This window comes from Metopolophium dirhodum, chromosome 1, assembly GCF_019925205.1.
Source record: "Metopolophium dirhodum isolate CAU chromosome 1, ASM1992520v1, whole genome shotgun sequence".
Lineage (NCBI taxonomy): Eukaryota > Metazoa > Arthropoda > Insecta > Hemiptera > Aphididae > Metopolophium > Metopolophium dirhodum.
Genome location: NC_083560.1, coordinates 52548362 through 52572120, shown reverse-complemented (window position 1 = coordinate 52572120; position 23759 = coordinate 52548362). Strand labels below are relative to the sequence as shown.

The window sequence follows — 23759 nt, the reverse complement described above, 5'->3', positions numbered from 1 at the left end:
TCTAAAAATATGGTTACCAGTTAACGGTTTGGAAGCGGTTTTAATTCTTCAAGATTACACTTCGGAAACGGTTTTTTTCCATTTAGGTTTTTTTCGGAAAATTTTAGTTTTACTTTAATTTACACAAAACAAATATCCACTTCCACTTTATAAAATGGTTCAGGACAAGCTAAATTAAAAAATAAATACCTATATGGCTATATTTTATCATTTTAAGATATGGATAAATATAAATTTAAATTAAATTAGTAAATTACCCATAACCATCGATTGAAAAATAGTTCAACGGCGACAATATTACGCAATAAAATAAAATGAATAATAATAATCTAATATGTTCTATAATATGTGAATATATCTATGAACTAATGAATTGTACTTAGTATCTAAAGTTGATGCTTATTACTTATTATTGCGGCTACAGACAGTACCATCTTTAATTAAAAAAATCAAAAAATTAAATACAATTTCCAAAAAAAAAAAAAATATAAAATATAAAAATCAAATATAACATTATTTTTTTTGATATTTCCGGTTTTTTTGAATTGACCAGTTTTAAAAAAAAAGCTTACCGTTACACGTTACCCCTTAATTGAACTTGGTGGTTACCGGCTATTGTTAATCGCTTCTCAAAATTTTATCTTACAACCCAAGAAGCGGTTACCAGACCCAAAATTGGTCATGGTAACCGGTTTCCGTTAAAAACAGGTAACCGGTTTCAAGCCCTGGTTATAACCTATGTTATACCGTAATAATTACCCAAAACCAAAAGTTGTAATTTTTATTATCATTAATCGTTTTATAAAATAAGAACATTTTTATTCTAACAATTTTATTAGCTATAGGTACATTTTTTTTTAGTATACATTTTAAACCATTTTATAACATTACTACCTAGTACCTACGTTAAAAAATATTTGTTTATTTAAATCAAATGCCTGATTAGTTATAAACGCATACAACTGTGTAATATTATACTATATTGTTATATTTTAACTATTTTTATTTAATATCACAACAAAGATTCAAAAATAATCGAAATAAAATTGAAATTTATACTTATATACTTAATTAAATAAAAATCTAAAATTCAAATAAATATTTTTTTATCTTTATATTATATTAGCATAATACAATAACATTCTATTGTAGGTAAAATGGTTTTATTTGAAGCCAGAGTTCAAAAATTATGTTATTCATTTTTTAAAACTATTTAATTTTTTACTAGGTACTAAATTATTTTTAATTATTTAGAAATTATTATTTGGTAGTAGTATAAGTGTCAATTATAATATGTTCCTATTTACCTTCAATATGCGTCGTAAAAATGAAAAATACTATTTTATATTTACAAACTTAATTATTTACTTATAGTATATAATACACAATGTTAATTTTAAATTGCAATCATAAATATATAAAATTAGTAGTTGGAATCGATATTTAAGTACCTACTGTTTGAAAACACGATGTTGAATCATGTTATTGATTATTTTGAAAAAAATATGTGTTATAGCAAATTTAAAATACTGTTTAAAAATGTTAAAAATAATTTGTAGGGAGTTTATTAATGCATTTGATATTATAATTTACTTTGTTTACATTTTATGCTTCAAAAAACATCTCTTGTATTTAAATGAAAAAAAATGACATTCATTTGTTTAATGAAATATATTTTATACTCAAAGTACATACTAAAATATTACCTACGTAATATATATCCGTTTGAAATTACAATACTTTATTTAAAAACTGAAATGCATTTGAATACCATCAAAAAGTAAATTATAGAAACTGTATAATTCAAATCTATTTCAAGTTACATATGTTATAAGTCGATTAAAAATGCAAACAAGGTTGTACAAAAGTTTTGATAAAATGTGAATGCGTAAAAGAAACCGTGGATTTACGTTGACATTATAGTAATGCCAAAATTGCCTTACCAATTCCAAGTAATGTTGTGTGTACACATAACTAAATGTGTAAAAAAAAATTATGAAATAAAACCATTAGGTATAAAATATGTAAGACCTAAATATTTAATAAATACGCATTTATCGAGGCTGAACAATAATATACAACTAGGTTCCTAATGGTTTAAATCATCCTTTTTCAAAGTAACTTATGTCTATTACCATAATGACACGTAACAAATAGTACTTAAAATAACACTTAAATAGTGTTCTTACTTTTAACATGTAATTAAAATGTATTATTTCATATTTGTACGTGTCTGAACGGATAAGGTGAAGTAGGTAGATAGCGTTCTTAAAATTGGCATCAAAATTATAAAAATTATAATTACTTAATGTATGCAATTTTATTTTTTGTTTTATTTATAAACCCATTGTAGAAATATGAATTTAAATATTCCTTCTCCCGGCACAAAATTGCAATGATCTACAAAAACAATATTATAATAATATATAATATGGCAAATCAATTTTACTTAGGTAGCTATAATCTATATATTATACTTAATTTGGTTTTTCTGACTTTAACTGCCCATTTGTCCAGCTCGTAGCTTATAACATTAAGTTAAAATGTATTTAATGGAAAGATCATCAGCATAAAACAAGATTTTCTACATTTACTGTATAAAATATTTGTGTTTAAATGTAATGTATATTTACACTTAGATTACTGAATGAAAATAATATTAATAGATGTTTACAATTATATTGTCTTTGATTATGCATTTAATTTAATATTATTTTAATAAAAAAATTAACTATTTATGAAAAAAATACTAAACACTAGTTAATAATTAACTATTACTAAGTAATTATTACTTCTTGCATTTTTCCCAAACCAAAGTATTGTTGAATTAAAATATATTAATAATCAATATTACATTTTCCAATGGCAGGTACTATTGTTAAAATGTGTTCCATTTCACTTTGTATATTATAGATAGAATTATTTGATACAGAACGTGTTTTCAAAATAAAAAAAAAAACGGTAGGTAGGTAAAATTACTTAATATAATATTATGATTAATAATTATTATGTTTAGTTTCAGCGCTTTTGACACTAGTAAATGTTTTATTTATGTTTCGTGGCTTGTTAATATTAAATATTTCTTGTCTTAAGAAAAACAAAAAGTACTATAATTTAAGAAAATTAGTACCTATATACCTAGACAACTTTATTTTTATGAAATTTAGCTTTCATTTTTTTTTTCATTTCTTCTAATATAACCGCGAATACCACCTTAGGGGTGATATTATTATTTTCTCGTACCTGCATGAAAGTTAAATTTTTGATGCTAGTTGAAGTGTTGGAAAATTACCTTTTTCCATCCAGAGTAGAGTAAATACTTTTGCTGGCCTGAAGGCAGATAAGTGTTTTCATCTCCATTCAGTGGTCGTAAAAGTTACTGTCCAAATGGGATTTATATATACATGCACGTATCGATACGTTTCGCCTAATATATCAAATATAAGCTGGTTGTGTTACAGCCGTGCGGTCTTATGAAAGAGTTTGGCGAATCTAGACACTGAGAACGGCAACATCAGTTCATTATGGATTACCGTCAGACACTATACGGTGATCCTATCAAAACATAAGTCCTTTGTTACATCATATTATAGCCTCCTTGCATGACGTAAACATTTAAACATTTTACATTTTCAAACAGTGTGGTACCAATCAGTTTATTCACGCATTTTATTGAATTACGTTTTAATCAAAATAAACAAAATGAAACGATACAAATAAAAGTTGAAGAATATAATATACAACACATTTTTTATAAATATATAGAATATAATAATTATTATTGAATGAAAAAAATACTGTATGAATCAAAACAATATTGTACTGTCATGATGGTGTTACTAAGTAGGTACAATTGGTAAGAGGTAGAGGCGTGACAAAAATAGTAGGTAGGTGTAGCACTGTAGCTCGTGCGGTAAAGCAATTTCAGTATTGGGTGATATTCAGCCCTCGCCTACTAACGGTTTGTGCCACACACATCACCCACGACTGAAATAGCTCACAAATATACAATTATTTTAAATTAAAATATAATAGTATTAATATAATGTATAGCATTATTATATTATGTATTATTATGTTGTATTTTTTTTCTTATTTTACCTTTATACATTTGTAATAATTATGACTCCTATAAATCACTACAAAATAAATGGTTTTATTGATTGATACTTTATTTTTATATGGTTTAGGTAGTTTTTTCAAACCCTTTTTAATTTTTTTTAATAATTTACGTATTTTACTTAATATTTGTATAAAATATTATATTTTAAATATCAGAGTCATATTCAATATTAATAGTTTTTTTTTTTGGCAAATACAAATCAATACATTTTACTATTTTGATTAGTTAAAATTTTGTACATTTGTATGCTTCTCTAATATACATTTTGAAATATAATCAATTAGACGGGACAACCCTAGAAATTACGTTAGACTTAATACCAAACACTTCAAATTACTTTATTATGTCACTCCAACGAACAAAATTAAACGCATATGTTTAAGTAATGTATATTCATGCATGTACCTATTATGTTAAGGTGATACATGTAGTAATTCTGTAGTGAAGATTATTAGTTTTTTGGTATTTCGAAAACGCATTGTTGTCACTTGTCTCACCGTCAATCGTTGTAATGGCTCCAAATGTTTGTACCTATGCATAGTACGTAAATACACATAGCGCTTGTCGGTGGTAGCTACTACAATCGATCTCGTCGGGAATGCATAAAAAATGTATGTTTCATAATTTTTAAAAACCACCTACCCATTCGAAATATATTAACAAATATGCGTTCATGAATTTAATTATAATGATCAGTAAAATACTCGTTAGCCTCCCATCATCAAAACATACATTAGATTGCCGAATGGGTAATTGGAAATCACGTAAAACGCAATTAAATTAAATTCAGTAAAAAATAAATAATACCATATAGGGTAATATATAAGTAATTGTTTAATTGAAAACCTATCTTTAAATTCATTTGTAAATTGCTTATAGACTATAGTGTAGTTAAGTAGTGGATCACTTCCGAAATTATTGATACTTAGCATGGATATTTTTTTATAGGGGTTCAATGTTGTGTTCCATCTTATAAACCTTAATTATTTCTATATGTGGGATGTACTGATGCAACCAAGTACATAAAAATGACATAAAATGACAGTAGGACACATCTCATTTATTGTTATTCTCTGTTTTCTCATTTAGCTGTACCTCGAATAGTTGTTGATTTTATTCACCATATAATATATTCCTCGGGGGGACAAGGTGGCCGAGCGGTCAACGCGACGGATTCGGCACAGCCGGTCCGAGTTCGATCCTCGACCACTGGGCGGCATTTTTCTCCGTGCAAGTCACGGTGTCCGGAGAACAAGTGCCGCCATCCCCCCACCCCGGGGCACGGCAGAAACCTACGGGTGCCCCATTAGAAATTCTGCCAAACACAACACACGTGTATCAACCTACCCAATATAAAACCTACAGTGCCCTCCCCACACCCAATGGCCTATGTTGCCGCGGGTTACCCAATAAATAAAAAAAAAAAAATATATTCCTCAATTATTTAAAAACAATAAATAATAAAGTATATTTGTTATTCTCTTCTGGGTACTTTATCATTGTACTAAATGAATTATTTTTCATACATTTTTTACCACAAATCTTTTAACTTATCAATCTGGATTTATAATTATTTAATGTAAAAATAATAAAAACATTAAGCACATACTTACATTGATATTATATCCGTAGTCGTCAAGATACTTCGAACATTCCTGCAAATTAGGTACATATTGATAGGTACAATATTGATGCCTCTGGTGTCTAGGTAAAAAATCTGTTTGTTTTATACTTTACATTCGTATATAAATCTAATTGTTCTATCGATAATAATACAGTTGATTAGACGTTTCCAATGTTTCCATCCAATATTATAGTTTATCCATAATTGAGGTGGCTGAAGGGTCAGAAACTTTATCTAAGACTCTCGATAAAGGTCTTAACATCATTTCAGCAGTTCTTCACTTTATTTATGGCACCTAATTATGTATCTACCAAAATTCACTTTTTTTAATAAGCTCCTCCAAGAAGGCTTGTTTCTATTATTATGGATAGTTAATCACGAAATTATTTTAAAATCAAGAGATCCAGTGATGGTCCTTTCTTATATCCAGATCTGACTTACCTTTTCTAGGAAAATTATTCTAACTGGTTAACATTTTTATCCACTACATAATTTGACGAACACGGGTTCACTCCATACCACTTAACTATCACTAGTACAAGTGAATTCACAATATTAATCCACTATTAAGTTGAATGGCCCAAGTATATGTGTTCTTTGATAAAGCCTTTGATTCTATCATGACTTATTGATTTATGTTTTAGAGAAATTTAGTATTGGCAAGTATGGTTAATTGATTACGTTTATATCTTTTCCAACGATTTAAATTTGTACGCCTTTTTAGAAAATGTTCTGTATTATTTAAAGTGATTTTTGGTGTCTGTTATGGTGGGAATAATTCTCCATAACTGTTTAGTTTATTTATAAATACTCTTTTCCCAATAATATCACCCGGTCGGTCTTTATTTTATTCCGATGATGGCATAATCTGTATTGCAGATGCCTCAATCAGGAACTGTCAGCTACTCCGGCATACATTAATTCAATTTTTAAATTAGAGCTATACAGTGGTCTATCACTAGTATAATATCATTGGCTATCGATAAATTAAAATGCATATTCCTCCACTGAACTGATATTTCAATAGACTTCATTTACATCTTTAAAAGTGTGCCTATATCTTCTATCACGTAAAAAAAAATACTGAAAAATATAAAAAAAATATTGAAATATTTAGGTTTTATCTTAGTCTAATATCTATCAATCCATTTATACTTAATTAATATACCTAATAGAACAATACTTGTACCTACTTGGTTTTATACTACGTAACTCGGCAAATTTTAACTCATCTACATTGCACTATTTATCTTTAAAATTCGTTGGTTCGATCTATCTTAGACTAATAATTGGTTAACTGTCCACCAGTAGCTGTCACCTTCTACGTTAGCTAATATTAGACATATTAATCGTGTAAAAAATAAATATCTGAGTTACGCAAGTTTCTCTCTTAATATCTCATGATTATAGTCCAGTCGCGCAAGTACATGATATTTACTCATAAGAAATGAGATGTAAAAATCGTGAATTACAATTTATTGGTTTACTCGAGGTAATAACTGATTCCCCAAAAATTGGCAGGAAATTAATATCTGTTTTCCAAGTAGGAAAAGATCCTATGACCTATTGCATGCAACTGTTCATAAATCTAATTTTTCATTTTTAGTCAATACTCCATTTAATTTTAATTTTAATTCGATTAATTACGCTTAATTTATGTATATATAGATGCAAATATTTTCATTCCTTCTCATTTTTTAATTCGTAACACTTTTGTCTATATTTAAGTCTAGTTAATTCATAATAATTGATATTGTACAAACAATAATTTCTATTTTTACACATTATTTGTCAAAAAAAGTCAAAAAATAAATGTTGACAAAGTGATAGGCCCTACCTACCTATATAATACCTATATAATACCTATATAATATATATATTTCAATGCTATCGAGAATGTTTATGTATTTTGGATAAAAAACTATCCAACTATCCAACTTTTTTGATTATTTGGTAATGATTCACGTATCCAACGTTCCCGTTAATTGGGTGTGTTGAATACTTTGCCAGGTGTGCAGGATGCATCCTATGGTAGGTACTGTAATTGCCGTTGCTAGGTTTACTTTACCTTATTAATAACCATGAAGTGTGTTATCCGGACATCCATACGCGATAAAATTGTCCAGAGGTATACATAAAGGGGGAAAGGCTAATAGGGCTTCCATCTCCTTACTATGAATGATTGAAAACTTGAAAGGTAAAAATAATTTTTAAGATAATATTAAACATACTTTACTTAATTGGCCATTAGATTGTTTAGATCACGTAGATGACCTACACTATTATAGTTAACACGTAATATTATTATGACGTGATTATATGCAATGCTAGTTTTTCGTTAATTGAAATGTCTTTATGATCATATAAAACACAATTAAAACACTATTATCTCACGTGTGTAATAAGATTTCCTTCACGATGATGTACATTTTATGAAATTAAAAAAAAAAACTAGGTAATAGATTGGCTGATAGCACATTTTGTGTGAACCTCATAAATGAGTAGGTCACTGAAATTAATGTGTTAAGTTAGAATTTAATGATGGATAGATACATGCGAAAAGCGATTTGGAGCGGATACAGTGTGTCAACTCTACTATTAAGGATATTTTATAATATTTATTATTAGTTTAAATTATGTAGGTACTATTAGCAATTTATTTTGTTATTAGTAGTATAATAATAGTTAATTAATTTTTTCCAAAAACAAATTGCATGCACTATGAGATATTAATAATGATATTTTTTATCTTTAAAGTTAGTACAAACATACCGTAGTAGTACGATGTGAAAAGGTTCGTGACATACCTTAATAGCTTAAAATTAATCTAAATGTTTTGAAAATTGCAATATGTATACTAAATAATATACAATAATATTATACCCACGTGGTGTCAAAAAGTTTCAACTCCCTGTGAATATTATTTTTTGAAACGAGATAACTAGAATAATTATTTTTCGGTTATTCCTTTCGGTAGGTACCCCACATGCATATTTTACTAATTACCTCGCAAGTCCAGTTAAAATCAATAATTTTGTAAACAAAATGTTGAGAACTCATTTATTTGCTGATAACTAAATATTCTTCCACTTTATATTAAATAAATCCCGTTTTTTATATAATATATAAATATATATTTATATTATATATATATATACATATTATATAAAAATTACTAAAAAACTCAAGTGCTTCACTTACGTCAGAAACCTCCTCATATAATTTAATAACTAAAAACATGCAATGATTCGTATGTGCGTCAGTAGGTCTGGCTGAAATTTTAATGATGGCGTGTATTTGCGTCAGTGCTACGGAATTTACAAATGTTGTCAACATTTGAACTTGGAAATAATAAAACATATTTTTTATGATTTTTATAATGTTAAATTAACAAACTATGAAATATTTTTTTTAAAGTTAGATTAGAAAATTATAAGAATTATGGTAGGTACCTTGAAAAATGTTAGTCCACTCCTCCACTCATCTAAATTTAAATATTTTTTTCTAATTAATACTATACAAAGGTAGGTACTAATATAAAATTTGATTTTTATATACTGGAATATTCTGAAAAATATTTTGCTTGGAAAAACTAAACTAAAACTATTGCTATTCAAATAGCTTGATAACTAAACATATGATAGTAAAAGTAATGAGTAAAAATATTATTTTTAGTGACTTTAAATTATTATATTGTAAAAAAATAATTTTTAAAATAATGAGTCTTTTACGTTAAACAATTCGTCCTGTATAATACAATAATATATATAATATAATTATATTATTATAATATGTCATAATTATATTACTATCAAGTGTTATAATTAAATTATTTTCTAATAAGGCACTCGGGAGACGGGAGAATGCAATTTGATGATTAAACAAAATAAAAAGTTATATTGAATACTAATACTATTGAACTAACAATTAAACGCTCCGATTTATAAAATATCACCTACCAATTTATATGTATATTATAATATAATATTTTATTTCAAGTTAATTTAACATGATATGACCTTAATATTAATGATAAAAAAAAATTGCTACAGCCAGTGCCTAAGATAAATTTACTAATGTTCTGCCTTCTCCATCAAAAAATCTTAGGTATAGGTACGCCACTGATATTGTTACTTGTATGTCACTTGTATAATAATATAAAATATATGGTTTTTAGTAAGGACATTAGCGATACAATATTATTAATCGCGTCTAATACGATCGTGTATATTGGTTTTTGCCAGGTAATCTACTGCAGCGGACGCGGAGGAGACAACAATTCTCTCGCGCATGAGGAAGGCAGTCGCGCCGCAGTGATCGTCGTCGGTCGGCCGACCGCCGCCGCCACCACCGCCGCCACCGCCTCCTACCTACCGTCATGACAATGACGACAACAACGACAACAACAACAACTGCGATGACGGCGATCGCGATCTGGTGCGTGGCCGCTGTGATGGGCGCCGCCGGCGGTCTGGTGTTGGACGGCACGTACGGCCAGTTCCGGAAGTGGAACGCGGGCGTTAACGGCACGCTTGAGATGGAGTTCAAGACGCGGTCGCCAAACGGGCTGCTCATGTACACAGACGACGGCGGCACGTACGACTTTTTCGAGCTGAAAATGGTGGAGGGCACCATGCGGCTGCGGTACAACCTGGGCGCCGGTGCCCAGATACTGATGGCCGGCCACGACCTGTACGACGGCAGGTGGCACCGAGCGGCCGTCGAGCGCCGCGGCCGCGTCACCGCTCTGACCGTGGACAACGCAACCAGCGCGGCCGCGTCCGCCGGCAAGGAGCTGCAGTTCGGCCGGCTGGCGTCCAACTCGGCCGTGTACGTGGGCGGCATGCCCGGCTGGTACAACGGCCGGCTCACCCGGCTCGCGCTGCCCAGCGTCATATTCGAGCCCCGGTTCAGTGGCGCCGTCCGCAACGTTGTCTACACTGACGACTTTTACCCGTACCCGAGGCGGCAGACCGCAATCACAGATCCAGCCCGACAGCCAAAGGTTAGTACTGCATATTCATACCGCATACTATAGCCACACGGAAATTACAACAATAATATTAATATAGACGGTACATATGTCAGGTTGCATGAACAATTATTAAACATATAATGAACCAATAGTGAGCTAATAATGGTCCCTTAAACATGTTTTAAATACCCATGATTGGCAGTCTATTCAATGTTATTAAACTATTAAATTAATATACATTTTTCATGCAACCTGGTACTAGGGCTATGAATTTTAATGCACTTAGAAAACGTTTTCATCACCAGGCACAGATACTCAAGCATGGCAAATAACCCTAACGAGTGGCCAACGGAATTGATATAATTCAAAAGATTAGAAAAATGGCCAAGGGTTCCTCCTAAAAAATTGAGAAATCAATGTAGTGATACCTACATTGTGATGAAGTGCATTATTAATAGGATGTCAGCGCACTATTTGTTTTCTCTCTCTGACCCACGAGCAACATACACAAAACGCATTTGCGCAAAATCGTTTTTTTTTATGTTTTTTAAGTAGTTTTAGAATAAAATCACCTATCACATAAAAGATAGAGAATAATATTTTAGAGGTAATGACATATTTTATTATTATTTGATTTTGTATCCGACTTTCAAAATAAACAAAAAAATGTAAATTTAAATTATGTTTAAATCGTTTTGAGACAATATTTAGAGAAATCGATATGTCATTCCCTCAAAAATATTACTCTCTATATTTTTTGTAATGAGTGATTTTACTCTAAGATTACTTAAAAACGTAGAAAAAACGATTCTGTGCAAATGCATTTTGTCTATGTTGCGCGTGGGCTGGAGAGAAAAAACGAATAGTGCGCTGACATCCTCTTAAAAAAAATTGCACTCCAAAAAAGGAATAATTTTACTAGGGTATCTGTGCCAGATGTTGAAATGCAAATGCAACCAATCCATCAAATGGCTAAGTGTTAAGCAATACAATAAAAAAAGAATTTAGTTTATAAGTAGGTAGATACTATAAAGTTAAAAAAAAAAAAGCGGGTGAGTGGATGTCACTCTGCTGTACAGTAGGGTACAATAGTGGGTCACTGTATAATGGATTGTATTAAATTTGAATTCAATCATATCATATCATTGTATACGGAAAACGATTCTGAGCGGAAACGGTTTGTCAGCCTGGATATTTTATATTGTTATTATATTTTATTATAGCCTGTACCTAAGTTGAATTAATATTATAAATTACAACAAAATAACTAAAAACATTATTTTTTATTTTTATTCATCTGTATGGTGATAAACAAAGCGTTAGTAATTAAAATCCCATTTTTATCGGTTTTTTGAAATTTGTAGGTGGTTTTTTCCCGTGGCATTAAAATAACAATTGAGAAAATTGAAAAATTACCTTTTTAAAGTACCATCTTGATCCAATTTGCTAAAAGATATGATACTATATAATGAAATCAAAGGCAGAAATTTTGTATACAGCTAAAAAAAAAAATAAACACCATTGTAAAACCACTAGATCCCTCGCTCCGCTCAGAGTCTATAATATTGTTAGTAAACAAAAATTTGTTTTAACAATATAGGTACCTATCGTAAAATGGTGTCAAAACAAAAAATACTTTAGATGGCAAAAAAATTATCTAAAATATCAAAAAATGCAAAATAAAAGTTTAAAAAGTAATTCATCGTTGCATAATTCAAATTTTGGGCTAATATATACAATGCATAATATATTATCTTATAAACTGTTATTAAAAAAATATAAAAAAATATTGCTACAAATTCATATTCGTATAAAGTTACAATATTATGTAACACAATATTATTTTTTTTACGATATTACGTATTATTATTGGGAGTAAAGAATGATGTGATTGTACATACTACTGAGTGATTCCGAATGGTATGATTACTCTTCTCACCACCTTTCAGTAATAGACATAATTAAGTATCCAAGATTCATTGGATGGTAGTTATTGAAAATATTAACTTCATTTAGCTACCCCTATATTATAGCATTAGCTAATACATGACATGTATACTGTATACTGTATAGTATTCAAAAACACAAACACAATAAATAATTCAGTTTAATTTTTTTGTATTGAGTTTAAAGACAACTTTAAGTACATTCGACTAAAACTGATCATGGCTGTTCAATTTAAGTTATTACAAAAATATTAATTAAAAAGAAAAAAATGTATTGATTGTACTAAAACATAGTTATAGAGACTAATAACTGGAAATTATTCTTTTTTTTTGTACTGACTAAATACTACTGATGCCCTGAGAGCTGAAGATGTAGGAGAAATGGTACATACAAGTTTTATTTTAAAATTATATTACTTATAAAATGAAGTTTGTGATTAGAAGGCAATACTTCTTTAGTTTATAACACACACCTAAAAAAACTGTTTTGTATTTAAATCCATATATTGTATAAATTAAAAATATTAATATAGTTAATAAGTATAAATTAAATACTACTGTAAACAATCTAAAAATATTTATATAGTTTATTACACACTCACACTGTATCTGATTATAACTGTGCTTCGTATAAAATGATTTATCATTAAATTAAAATTAAACTCATCTTTTACAGTAACCTACTAAATTACGATAGGTTCCCTCATAAAGTTGTAACCCACTATACTACAGACTACCCTGGTATTTTATAATATTTTTTAATAATTAAACATATACTCGTACCGTACTCTTTATGTGATTAAATGAAAACCATTTTATAACAGTTGAGAGGAAATTGAAGATTACTTGTATGAATATTATGCGTTCGTTTTATAAGGTACCTGCAGTGGTATTGACTAATATTTCATTGAACAATACAAGTTTTTATCTTTTAATTATAATTAACATTTCACTGATATAGCTTATGACAGTGTAAAATTACATATACTTTTGTCAAACGTATAATTTATTGTAATAATATAACCATTATATATATTTTAATTTCAATGTAAAGTTTTTACTCTATAAAGCTTAAATCTTAAGAAATTGATTCCATGGTTTTATTGATTAGTTATCTTGTTAGTTATTATAATATTATGATATTCTTTATTAAATAAGTTCTAGGTTTTTTATTAAATAAAAAAAAAATAACAATTTAATTACAATTACGTAGTTACGTAGTTACATAGATAGCTGCATTTTTGTGTTACTCTAAACTCTAAAGAATTCTATTCAACCATGCTTGAAATGTTGGTAATTTAAATAAATAACTTTTAGATTATCATCGTCGTCATAATAATCATAATTTACAGCCCTAAGGTACTTAATTAATTCAAAGTGTTCATACCTACAAATTGAACGATTATAAAGGAATATTAAATTCGTATTGTTATATGTGTATTATATACGAGCCACAAACAATTCTACTTTTTAGATAAATGTATGTAAGCTCTGATATAAAATACAGATAGATTACTACAGATAGATTCACTACCGAGATGTTATAAGCAGAACTCTGAAACATTATTCTCAGGTCTTCCAATAATATAGAACATTTATAATTTTAATTGAACTTACTATATTATGGTGTCCGTCTATAAAAATAATAATAATACATCAAGCCAAAATTAAATATAAAATAATAATTGTAATAACAATAGCTTACCTACCTTAACTTACAAGATTATATTACATACTTCTAAACTTAAAACTAAAATACAGAATAATTGATATTGTATGAAATGCCATGGATAATAATATCTTTATAATATACTCATTACTGACATTACTTCACTACTTCATATATTCTACGGAAAGTTAAAATATATGATAAACTAAATAAAGCGACTAATACAATTAAGATATTATCGGCGTTTAACGATCATTCATTATATAATTTATTGGTCTTTGGGATCAATTGTTGTTCAGTAAAATAATTTCAATTGATTGTCGTGAAGTGAACAATTTACGATCGATCGACGTATATCACTATATCATATTATACTTACATTATTAATCATTGGCATGCACGAGTACTAGACATAATAAGAGTTAAGGTTATCCACAATTCCTCATAAAAATGTGTTTTATATTTACTTTAACTGTATACCATCCACGATCCACTGATCACTATAAATTCATTAGACCAAGTTTGCTATTCAATAAAATTCTACCTAATGATCACCTTATTGATGGACCAATTTTCCATATGATATTTACTACTGAATCATCTAACATTTCCAACTATTTTGAAACTAATACGTCCATTAAATATAATTATTGTTCTTTCAACCATTCAGTGACATTTGACCAATAACTTGGATTCAATTTTTTTTTTAAGTGGAATATCAGATACATAAGTTTGTGAATCAGCATTCTGTGAGATTTTTCAAATTGGCCGTAAGAAAGTGCATATCATTTAATTAGGACATAAAGAAAGTGTATATTCACGTGAAGACTTCCAAGATAAAGATTCTAATCATCACCACAACACACAATAATATCATGTCATAGCATTTATTTTGGAATAACAGGACATATTAATTAATTTCCTAAAACATATATTATTTAAATATTCTAGGAATAACACAAATATAAAGTATGTATCTCCAATGTTTAATATGAATAAATCATTATTATTATTTAGTGAAAAATGTGATGAAAAAACATATCCCAATGTTAGAAGGTAAAGAAAGATGCATTTAGAAATATATTTTGCACACAATTTATTCTTGGTTTTGGAAATCCGCAAAGTGATAGACGATAGTTGTAGCAAATGTGACTCTGGTGAAAGTGAAAATGCCGATCATATTCATTTATATAAGACTTCATTGCAAGTTAAAAAAAGATATAGGGCTTATGTTTAAGAAAATTTTATGTCAATGGACTAGAACAAACAATGCCATTGCCTAAACTGGCTGAACTGTCAACTTCAAAAGCATTTTACCTTTGCCAAATTTGGTTGTTAATTGTTGAATATACCTATACAATAGCAGCAGAAAATTAACTCAAACCATTTATGTTCAGTTTGACTGAATAAGTAGCAGGTAAAAGTAGCAATGAAATCAGAAGCTGTTTAATGTATTTTTATCGATTATCTCAGTAAATATTTCAACAAAACATAAATTATGTCATCATAATTTAGTCTTATTCGTGTTTTGATTCATGTTCTGGGCAAAACAAAAACATTAATAAAATATATTATTTTTATATCAATATATGATTCTGAATGGCTTACCTACATTTCTATTAGTGGAACATTCGTATCTTGACTCAGATCGAGATTTTCGCAGTAAAAAAACGGACTCAGAAAGAACCAAAATATGTATACACTAGAGCAATAACAACCAATCATACAATAAGCTAGCAAAAGAAAAAAATTGTAATTTTAGACATGAGGCGACATTTTAAAAATATTGAGGTAATGCATCATCTAAACTATGCTAAGAAAAAAAAATTAAAAATTAAAATTATGGTGAAAAAGTATATTTTTGTGACAATATTAAATGATTACGAATAAGTAAATTTGTTAGTTACGTTTGTCAACAATTTCACATTATATGTCAGTTAACTCTTTCAAATAATTATTGTTCTATTGACTGATCACTAATTTTTGTTCAATGAATTGGAATCGATTTTTGAATTTATTAATACTGAACACTACATAAAATAAACTAACCAGTACCTAATAATGGCTATAGTATTAGTTTGATACATATATAACCAGCATATAACTTTTCCAGTCGATAATTAACAACGTTTATGGATTTAATAACACATAAGTATATTGGATTAGCTTATTGATAAAATAAATAAAATTTGACAGTAGGTGATTACAAATTAATTGTACCATTAAATGCTAGACACTAAGTAAAATTGTGTTTTCAATACATCGCTCTATGGTCACCCAGTCATTAACCATGAATCGAGATTCTGATGATAAAGAGCGTTGAAAATTTTTTATATTGCATAATAATTGTATACTATAGTGCTTCGATTTCTTAAGACAATTATTCAAACAGAAAATCATAAGTACATTAACATTTATAAAACAGTTTCTGATTAATGAAAGAGAAACTAATAAGATGAACAATAGCACTTCAAGAATATTATATCTATAGTATCTATATATATACCAGAAAAGAAAAATATTGCATCAGAATTTCAAAGATTAAACAGAACTTAAACAAAATTAAATTGACATATTGTGCAGTATGCAGTTATGTCAAAACATAAAAATACTTAAAAAATCATCAATCAGAGGATTCAAGATCACAAATAATAAAAGACAACCAAATTAACATATATCAGTATTGAAGGGTATACAATAACAACTGGCAAGTGGCGATACCGAAGTGAATCACAAAGAAATTAACATGGGAAACTCATTTGACATTTGACTTTGGACACCCGGGAAAATACAAATTATACCGTCTACTAAAAACAATATGCTAATTCCGGAACATGCATACAATTATCACTGACATAGTAAAACATTTTTCCTCATGTCAGCACAATAAGCCACTTAACTACAATGATAGTCGTACATTGGGGGTAAGGGTTCACCCCCTCCAAAAATTGATGCAGAGTACGGCCTTACTAGCTTACTAACAACGTTACATTGAGAAATTACCAATCAATTTGGTTGACCCGTTATCGACCAGCGGGAGAGACACGCACCATATATAAAATTATAATACTCGTAATATAAAATTTGCTCTCAAAATATATTCACTTATACACACTGAAAAAGGTAATGTTGAATCGGACTTAGAATGGAAAGAAAAATCTAGATACAAATTTAAGTAGGTAATCGTGTTTGACAATTATTATTGATTAAAAAAATATCAGTTATCTAATGTAACAAAAAATCAATTGTTTAACAAACACATAGATTGGTCCTTACGTATTAAAAAGGTAACACACAAAAACTCAGTGCCAATAAAAAAACACGCAGATATAAAAAAAAATTGCTCATTAACGTGTCGAATGTACGCTGTACCTACGCCAGTGTATCGTGTTTGGTAATGTGTTGATTTTTAATGACATTGAAGGCTCTGTTCCATAACAGATATAGATATTTAGCCGATACTATTTACCAGTGTACCTACTAGTTTTTGGTATTCTCTTTCCGATAGTGATATTTGGTAGGTATTTGATATTTTCGATATCCATAGTAAACCGTATCATGCAGATTGCAATCCGTTGATACGTCACTAGCTTTTAGAAACCGTTCTGTAATATCCGTAATATCCCATTCTCATTTGGATTTTGTTTATTACAATTAAGGGTGTGTTTAAACTTTGAGTATTAGTTTCAATTTTTTTGGTTAGTTATATATTTTGTGTTGTTTCTTTCACAAATTGGTGACAAATTGCTTTATGGATACTTAACACTTTTTAGAGGCATTTTTGGGGCAAAAAAGCCCATTTTTGGCAATTCTCGGGTTATTACTTATTACACATTAATTGGTTTTGATAGTTTTTTGAAATTGCACACATTTCTGTGTCAGAATCTATTAGAATTTCGTACCTTTACGTATAAATATATTTTTAAAAGGGCAACACTTTTGTTGTGTTTCATTTATGTTCATGTCATAGTAATCATTTTGAATCCTCTAGTAGAAAGAGAAGGCGGGTACGGGGATGATTTGTAAGCAAAACTCTGTGGTAAATGTAGCGTGCTACTTGAGATTTCTCCGCTTCACGGAAAAACATTAAATCATAGATATTATGTTTTTATAATATTATGATTAAAAAAAGAGGTTTCTATGGTGACGTAATTATATTATGCATCGGTTGCTAAGGGTAACCTAAGTACTGTAACGCAAAAATATACCGAACTTTCTGACCAATAATCCATCACGGAAGTTGTATCCAGCCCAAAAGTATATTCACATACCTATGAGGGAAAAATACTTAAGACATGGTTTGTACAGGAATGTCGATGATCCTTACGAATGAGTAATGGGAGCGGTGCTGTGGTCCTTTTAAAAGTGAGATGCCATGACAATCTCAGCTACTTATACTACTTGAAGAAGTAAATTAGTGTTTGTTGTACGTAATACGATATGATGGACCTTGGATGTGTATATTATTATGTTTTAACGCGTCTTGGTACCATTGAGGCCGTTTAGTAGTTTTATTTTATTATTTTGAAGGACTGTATTTAGTAAAGTTACTCTACCATTCTGTGATCAATACGTATGTGTAATTTTTATGTGATATATTTTAATTCACTTTGCTCGTAGTTTGTAGTTACTGATCAATGAGTAAAGATGATGTAAGTATCTATCGAGATGTATTTGTGGGGTTAGATTTGATTCTCACTACAATAATTATTTATATCGTAATTTGAGTAATTCAACGTGTAACATTATGTGTTAACGTACTACGTCTACTAGAAAGTTAATAAAATATTGCTCTACTTCACACAATTTATTGTTGTAAATGAGATCAAGGTAAGTCGAACATCGTTAATATGTGTTAGTATGCTATGTTGTATTATTGTTTGTTATTGATAAGTCTGAGTTCTAAAGTAATTCTCATGTGATGTAGGTTATATATTATATCTAATAACTAAGGATAATGCTTATTTTATATCGTGATCAACACTTTGATTTTATTCTAAACTCTCAATGCTAATATAGATTTGTGTCTACCGACTACCATTTGTATATCGTATACGATATCAACTGCTACTGAATACATTTAAACAAGCAGTCGTTACAGTAATACTAATTTATAATTTTATCTCGTACTAATAATTCTAAATACGAAATAATGATATGTAATAATAACACTATACTTATAATAATCAATAAATACGATACTTAAATTGTATTACGCTACTGTAACAAATATTATACTTTTAAGTCTCAAGGCTTAAGGCTTAAATGTAATATGGATAATAGTAGGTTAGATAAGGGAATACAATTATAAGTAAACGATATTATTTGCTAAGTAGTACAAGATGGATAATCCTATGACCATACTCGGATTTTCAAATAACCCAAAGTAATATATTAATATATAAGACGTGTAAAAGCACAGTGACCAGTAATTGTTAGAATGGAAAAAATATAATATCGTGACGCATACTGGTGTGGGCGATGAGTTAAGAGATTTTCTAAGAGGCGATGATCGAAAATTTTTTCGTTTAACCCTTGTTAGGATTGTTGTAATATTATCCTTTCTACTTTTGGTAAGTAATATTGGTTGAACCAAACGTTAAGGAAGATCGCTGTGTCCGTAAATGTATGTAATATGGTGTAACGTAAACATGGCCATATATACTATATAGTATGTGAGCATATTATAGTGTTGTTTGGTAGAGCGTTGGTGTTCAGACGTGAGTACCTATACCGAGTATGCATATATTATATAATATCTTATGATTGTCATAATTATTATGACATAATATCGGAGTCAAATATTCTGTGTTTTTATTTAATTATCGTTAAAGACATAATTTTATATTAAAAATCTAATGATTTTAATATTTCTTTTTTAACTGGTGATTTTTTTTTTTGTTTAATGCAAAATATAATTTTTTGACCTTGGGTGTTTATGGCCGTGGTTATTACTTTAGTTCCGAATTCCCCATTTTCCTGTTTATGACCAGTTGGCAGTTTCTGTTGATGACATTATTTTCCTATCGCCTATAATTGGCATGCCATAATATAATCCTATTTGTCTCACCATTATTCTGTTTTTAGGTGTACTGCTTGGAATCAATATTTGTGTGAACGAGTTTTCTACGTTTAATAGACCTTCTGATTGTTGTTTGGTTATTCTAACTGGGACTGTTGTGTGGGAAATTTAGTTACCTTTATGGTATTTACTGTTAGTTTTGGTGTTTTCATGTCGTCATATTTTATTCACATTGTTTTCCAATTTTCCAAATGTTTTCATATTATAAAAATACATTTTTGCAATTGGAAAATTATTCGTGATTAGGTATATTGCCTAATTCTCGAAAATTTTTGGCAAGTCAAAATATTTAAGCTTGGTTTTTATCACCTACTTTTGTACATCTAAAAAAAATTTCTTGTTGCTAAATTTTTAAAATATATGCTTAAAACCCTTTTTTTTTGTTTAATGATGCATAATTTATCACTGTGTATCACATTGCTGCTTTCTCACGAAAACTGTTTTCCACAAGAACCATTCATTTTTTTTAAGAAGACACGCTTGTATTGTTCCCATAATATTTCAAATGGACAGCATTTCAAATTTTTGTCCAGCAATAAATTACAATTTTGTGTTGTTAGCGTTAATATTCAAATGAATGATCTATATTATCGAATTTTAAATAATAATATTATATGCAGACTCTTGCACCCGAACTAACTGAAGCCCCTAATGCCCCTGAAAACCCTTAAAAAATCAAACACCCGAATGATTCTGTTTTCAAACACCCAAATTAACCAAAACCCGAATAAAGCGAAACCTGAATAATTTTGTTTTTTACAATCTTCATGTGATATAATTACCAGTTTTCTACAAATCGTAAAATCATAATTTATATTTTATTTTATTTCTCTACGAAAGTTATAGAAACACGGAACAAATCAAGTGAAATTAATAAAAATATTATCTAATTATCTGCAGATAATCTAGATAAGATAAAAAGATTCTGTGTATTTATTTTATCTACATAAGATAAATATATAAATATTGTTTTCTGAATAATGCTCAACACTATCCACGGCACATAATATGTCGTATAGCCTCCGTGTGTAAGATGTAGAGTTAACTTGTCTTACTGACATGTTGTATCCAATAATATAATCTTTGTCGTTGGTTTCTTCCTGCTGTGTCATCAGTTTTGTACGGCACTTGACTGTATGTTCTACTATTCTGAGTGTTTTCTAGGAATTTCTTCATCATTTTATGGTTCTAAAAAGGACCGTTTTGGTTTGTTGTGGATTGTTAACTTCTAACAACTTTTGTAAAAAAAAAAAAACTTCAAAAGACTATTATACTTTTTGAGATATTGTTTCAGTGTCATACCAATATATATATAAATCTATATTTAAGGCATGAATATTTTATGTATATTTTTTATACTTTTACGCCAACTTTGTTTAAAAGTAGCTTTCCACAATTAACATTACTAATTTGTAATATTATTATTAATGTGTTTATCATCTGAGGTAGTATCAATGGCGTTTTAGTAGTAACTAATTTTCTCACATAATATGATAAATTGAAAATATTGTCACATAAAATACTTAACTACTGCAGTTGCATAAAAAAAAATTGAAAGTAATTACTACTAACCAATACCTATGGAAATTATGAAAAAACCAAAAATGAATACAGGATATAATATGACTGGATAAAACCTAAGACACATTACGTAAAAACATTAATATAGTCCCTTGCTCATACAATATTATTGATTAATACAAAAAAGCCCATTGTTATGAACAGGTCACGTACTTAGTTTAAAACAAAAGCGAGAGGTCAATCGCGTATGGTAGGTCACACTTTCAGTTGAAAGTGTGAATTCAGAAAAGATTAAAATATTACATATTCGACAGTATAGATTTATTTTATGATTAAGAAAATTAAAAATATTAGAAATAATATTTCATATAATAGGAAGTATTAAACAATTGGTTTTGTTGGAAAAAAAATTAGCTTTACCGAGTTTGACAGCATTTGATTCAATTGTTATTTTCATTTAAACTGAGCTTATATTGTTACTTATTTTGTTTATAGTATCATTCATCTATATTCAATTTTTGTAATGTGTTGGTAGTTAGGTGTTTTACATTTCGTACATAAGGAATTCATAAAACTGTTATATTATCGTTGAATATCAAAAAAAGAGTTTATTCCATCAAACGATATTTCAACACAAATATTCAAGAATTTAAACTAAGTAGATGCAATAATATAATAATATATGTTGAAATGTTAATAAAAACAATAATAACACAATCATTTATATAATGGGTAAAACTACTATAATAGTGACGGCCAACATGATAAAATACAGGTTAGTCATTATATCACTATTCTCGTAGTAGTTCTTCACATAACTGATAGCATATAATTTAACAATTTAAATATAAATGTTTTTTTATTTTAGTTCCCAACTTACAATTTTTATCAAACAATTTATTCACTGTTCTTTTAAAAATTGTTTTGTTCAAAATGAATTATAATTTTTAATGACAAGTCTTTAAATTTATAATATTTACGTCTTCAATAAAATTAAACATTCGCATTATATTGTATAATATTAGATGTTAAAATTAGATTAAATTCAATATAGTATCTGTGTTTACTTTTCAAAATTAATTAATTAAATATAGGTACTATCTACAATTTTATTTTAAATAAAAATACTTAATCGATATATTATTGACTTAAACTAATAACAAATTAATAATGATACAAATTACACAATTTTACAACACCTAGACGAGTTTCAATAATTTAGTTATTTAATTTTCTTTTTCTTTTTTTAAGAAAATATGTACAATGATAATATGATAGTTATATAAATAAAGTTATAAGTTTTATTGATCCATCCACCAAACAATGTAATTTAATAATACTATTTTGAGTTTTCAATAAATTCAAAATATATGAATATCTAATAATTGTTTACAGTATGTTTGCATTTAATTTTTGAAAATAGAATCTAATAATAAGTACCTAATTAAATTGTTTCTAAAGCAGCAGTAGTAAAGTATAACAACATTAATTTTACGAACTTGTTATAACTTGTAGAAGGTCTATAACCATTGGAATAGTTGACGGTAACACTTCTGTTATCCTGTTTAACAACTTACATTTCAGAGAAGTTTAACTTTTCAGGAATGTGAATAATACTACTCGTCCTAACTCTTGTGGAATGCAGGTAACTCCAGGAATGGGTGACATCGATCTGAAAAGAGAATGCTAATAAGTAATTTTCAAATTAAAATTAAGTAGAAGTTTCTCTGGCAAGAGGAATTAATAGGGGTTGAAATGTGATGAAATAACGTAAACTATTTATTTTTTCTGTCATACTTAACTTAAACAAATACTGAAA

At 28.5% G+C, this 23759-nt stretch overlaps 1 protein-coding gene across 1 annotated transcript in view; it reads left to right on the top strand.

Annotated features, from left to right (window-relative positions):
- The window catches only part of LOC132949759 (neurexin 1), a 272000-nt gene that overhangs the window by 24790 nt on the left and 223451 nt on the right, over positions 1–23759 (top strand). Inside the window, exon 2 of the mRNA XM_061020821.1 lies at positions 9992–10752. Within this exon, the coding sequence (XP_060876804.1) occupies positions 10126–10752 (627 nt within the window). The 5' untranslated portion in view covers positions 9992–10125. The remainder of the gene's footprint in view (positions 1–9991; positions 10753–23759) is intronic.